The 3,305-nt window shown below is 41.9% G+C and overlaps 1 protein-coding gene across 1 annotated transcript; it reads left to right on the forward strand.

Annotated features, from left to right (window-relative positions):
- Positions 1–1,791: 1,791 nt before the first annotated feature.
- On the forward strand, positions 1,792–2,427 carry LOC120506478 (epidermal differentiation-specific protein-like). The gene has a single exon (XM_039718105.1). It carries the CDS (start codon positions 1,792–1,794, stop codon positions 2,323–2,325), a length of 534 nt encoding a protein of 177 aa, XP_039574039.1. The 3' UTR covers positions 2,326–2,427.
- The last annotated feature ends 878 nt before the right edge of the window (positions 2,428–3,305 follow it).

Below are 3,305 nucleotides of genomic sequence, written 5' to 3' on the forward strand. Positions count from 1 at the left end.
ATGTTTTATCAAGGGCTTATTCTTCAACAGACTTTTGACCCAAAGCAATAATGCGACTGGTAGTGGAAAGATCAAAATTTAAATAAAATAGTTAATGATTTTTGTTCACTTATTGACCATTTCTCAGTTCTGTTGACTGAGGTGTTTCACAAGACTTCTGAGCCAGCTATAAATGTGGGGAGGTGAAACGCCCTTCCCAAACCTCAGCCCTGCACTGGAGGAATTGCCCTCAGCTCTCCCCAGCCCTGCAGCTGACAGCAAGGTAAGAGGCACCCTGTGCACAGGAGGGCTGGAAGGGTTTCTTGGGCAGCTGCTGTGAAACGCAGGGCAAGGGAAGGAGGCTTTAGTGTTGGGCTGAGAGCTGCAGCAGAGCTGTGAGGGTCTGCTGTGTGTGTGCAGAGACTGAACCCATCTCAGGGCATGAGGAGATGGATGGCTGCTGCAGGAAAACAAACCTTAGCAAGGGAGAGGGTGGAGGGGGCCAGTGATACACAATTCTCAGAGGTGAAAGTGAAAATATTCTACAAATTTATCTTGGTCATGGGATCTTTATGTTGTATCAGCAAAATTAAATGGGTCATTATCCATACTTTTTCTACAGGTAGAAAGTAATTATTGTAGTGCTTAATCAGTCAGTGAGTCTGAGCTCACGTCCTCTCAGGTTCCATATAAGCTTTTATAACAGTGAAAAAATACAAGTTTTTAATCACATGAAGGTTTTTTCCCAAAAAAAGTGAGGTTTAAGAGATTCAGGTTTTTAAATTATGATGCACACGTCTTGCGTTTTACTGCATGTTACCATGTTACTATGGCTTTAAATCTTACTGGGGCTATTTGACTTTTCCCATCCATTCTCAGAATCAGGTAGAGGAATGGCTTTTTTTGTCCCATTTATTTGCCCTGAAATATAAATCTTTGCTTCAGTAACTGTTACATGGTTTAGAGAGGGAGCTGTTGTCATAACTGACTGCTCATTACTATTCCTGCAGCTGTTACTAATAAACACAGTGGCTTTTTAACTGAACTCAGATGACTGTGGGGAATTAGATATGTGTATTGGTAGTAGTGTTAGGAAAAGACATTTAAAAGCTGAACTTTAGTCTCATTTAAAGAGCTAGTGCTTACAACTTGATTGCTTCTCAGTGTATGTCAAGAGAAGGAATTTCTTGATTTCAGTAAAATTCCATATAAAAAGAGAAATAAGGTGTTTCAGTGAATTCAAAGTTCATTTCTGTCCTCAAAAGATAGGTTTTTCCCCCCCGATTTTGTGCAAAAAATTCACTTTCTTTTAGAAATTAATTGCATATCTCACTACTTTTATATTGCATTCTGTGTGGCTCAGGAAACCTACCTCAAACAATGAGTGCCGGTTTCTAAAATGTTTCTCAACTGCAGCATCAATTATCAACAGAAAGATTTATCATGAGTTGTATATTTTATTTTGTTATTATTTTGGGTACACCAATAAGATATTAAACAAAATGCTCAGGTGTCACTTACATGTATACGTATTAAATGAAACTGGACTGTTGTGGTGTGCAAATCTCATTTTACTTTTTTCCTCCAAATTGAAATTTCTGTGTCATGTCCTCACTCTTTCACAGCTGCTGCTATTTTTATCTTCTGCTAAAATTGTTTTACATTTCCTTTTTACCTTTTGTCCCCTCTGGTTTCCAGCATTTCATGTCTGGTGTGTAAAGGCCTCTTACAGGCATTGCTTGTTTTCTGTTTTCGTTTTCTGTAGGCTGCCATCCAACAGCAGCAAATCCAAACCCCAGAAGCCCCGCTGAGATGGGAAAAATCATCGTTTATGAGCATGCCAACTTCCAGGGTATGTCCAAAGAATTCCACACCAACATTGCCAACCTAAAAGATGCAGATTGGAATGATTGTATCTCCTCAGTGAGAGTAATCGGCCATCCTTGGGTGGCTTATCAGCATGCAGACTATAAAGGACAGTTACTGGTACTTGAGGAGGGAGATCATGACTTCGTTGGCAAAAAGATGAATGACAGGATCAGCTCTCTGCAGGTGATCACTGAAAATCTGCACAATCCCCAGATCACTCTCTATGAGCACGCTGATTATCAAGGGAAGACCAGAATAATAAGAGAAGCAACCAACCTGGCCAGGGGGCATGACGATAACACCACATCTTCACACAAAGTCCAGAAAGGTGTCTGGCTGCTGTGTGAGCACAGTGATGGAAGTGGATTTCAATACATTGCCCGAGAGAATGAACACCTTCCAAATTACAAGGCAATCAAGTTCAACGACAAGCTTTCCTTCCTGCGTCCCCTTCGCCCTGGATGTGGCTGTCATTAAAATGCAAATCCTGGAGTGCTCAGAAAAGGTGCAGCCCCAGCAAGAAAACTGAGACCTTGTTCTCTGCTTGTGCTTGCATCACTTTCACCCCAGTGTCACAGGACCACCGAAAGTGATAGCTCTCCTGCCTCACAAATGGCTCTACCATTGTCTGTAATCCATTTTGTGTTGGTGTCAATAAAGAATCTTTTGCAATCAGCAGTGGGTTTATTTTATGCAGTGTTTAGTGTAGGTAAATATTTCGCTTTCATGGAGAGATGTCTCTGTGTATCCAGAGAATGTTTTTCACTTGCAAATATTTTTCATGCATCTCTCCCGTAGAATTTTATCTCCTTCCAGTTTCACTGTCCAGAAACATTGCAACCAGACTAAAGAGCTTGGTAAGCATTTTAATTATTGCTGTGGTGCTGAGCCGACTTTCACCTGCAGCCTGTATTTAACTACCCCATGAATTATTGTATCTCAAGGCATTGATCATAGAATCCTGGGAACCTGTGAAGTCTGAGGTTGGGAGGTGTCTCAAAGATCATTCCAACCCTCCTGCCATGGACAGTGACAGCTTCCACTAGATCAGGTTGCTCAAAGTCCCATCCAGCCTGGCTTTGAATACTTCCAGGGACAGGAAATCCACAACCTCTCTAAACAGCCTGTTTCAGTGCCTCATCATCTTCACAGTAAAGAACTTTTTCATAACATCTAGTCCAAGTCTCTGTTTTTTTAATTCAAAACCCTTCCATCCTCACCTATCACTAGTTGCCCACTCAAAAAGCTGCTCCTGCTCTTTCTTATAAGCCCCCTTCAAGAATTGGAATGCCCAATGAGTCTCCCTGGAGCTTTCCCTTTTCTGGGATGAACAACCCCAGATTTCTCAACTTGTTTTCATAGGAGAGGTGCTCCCACCCCAAGGCCATCTCCCACTCTGTCTATAAGCCCCCTTCAAGAACTGGAAGGCGCAATGAGGTCTCCCTGGAGCTTTCTCT

Source organism: Passer montanus, unplaced genomic scaffold, assembly GCF_014805655.1.
Source record: "Passer montanus isolate IOZ18808 unplaced genomic scaffold, ASM1480565v1 scaffold39, whole genome shotgun sequence".
Classification (NCBI taxonomy): domain Eukaryota; kingdom Metazoa; phylum Chordata; class Aves; order Passeriformes; family Passeridae; genus Passer; species Passer montanus.

Excerpts from the sequence above, each read along its gene's own strand:
- LOC120506478 (XM_039718105.1), top strand. The coding sequence starts at position 1,792 with ATGGGAAAAATCATCGTTTATGAGCATGCCAACTTCCAGGGTATGTCC.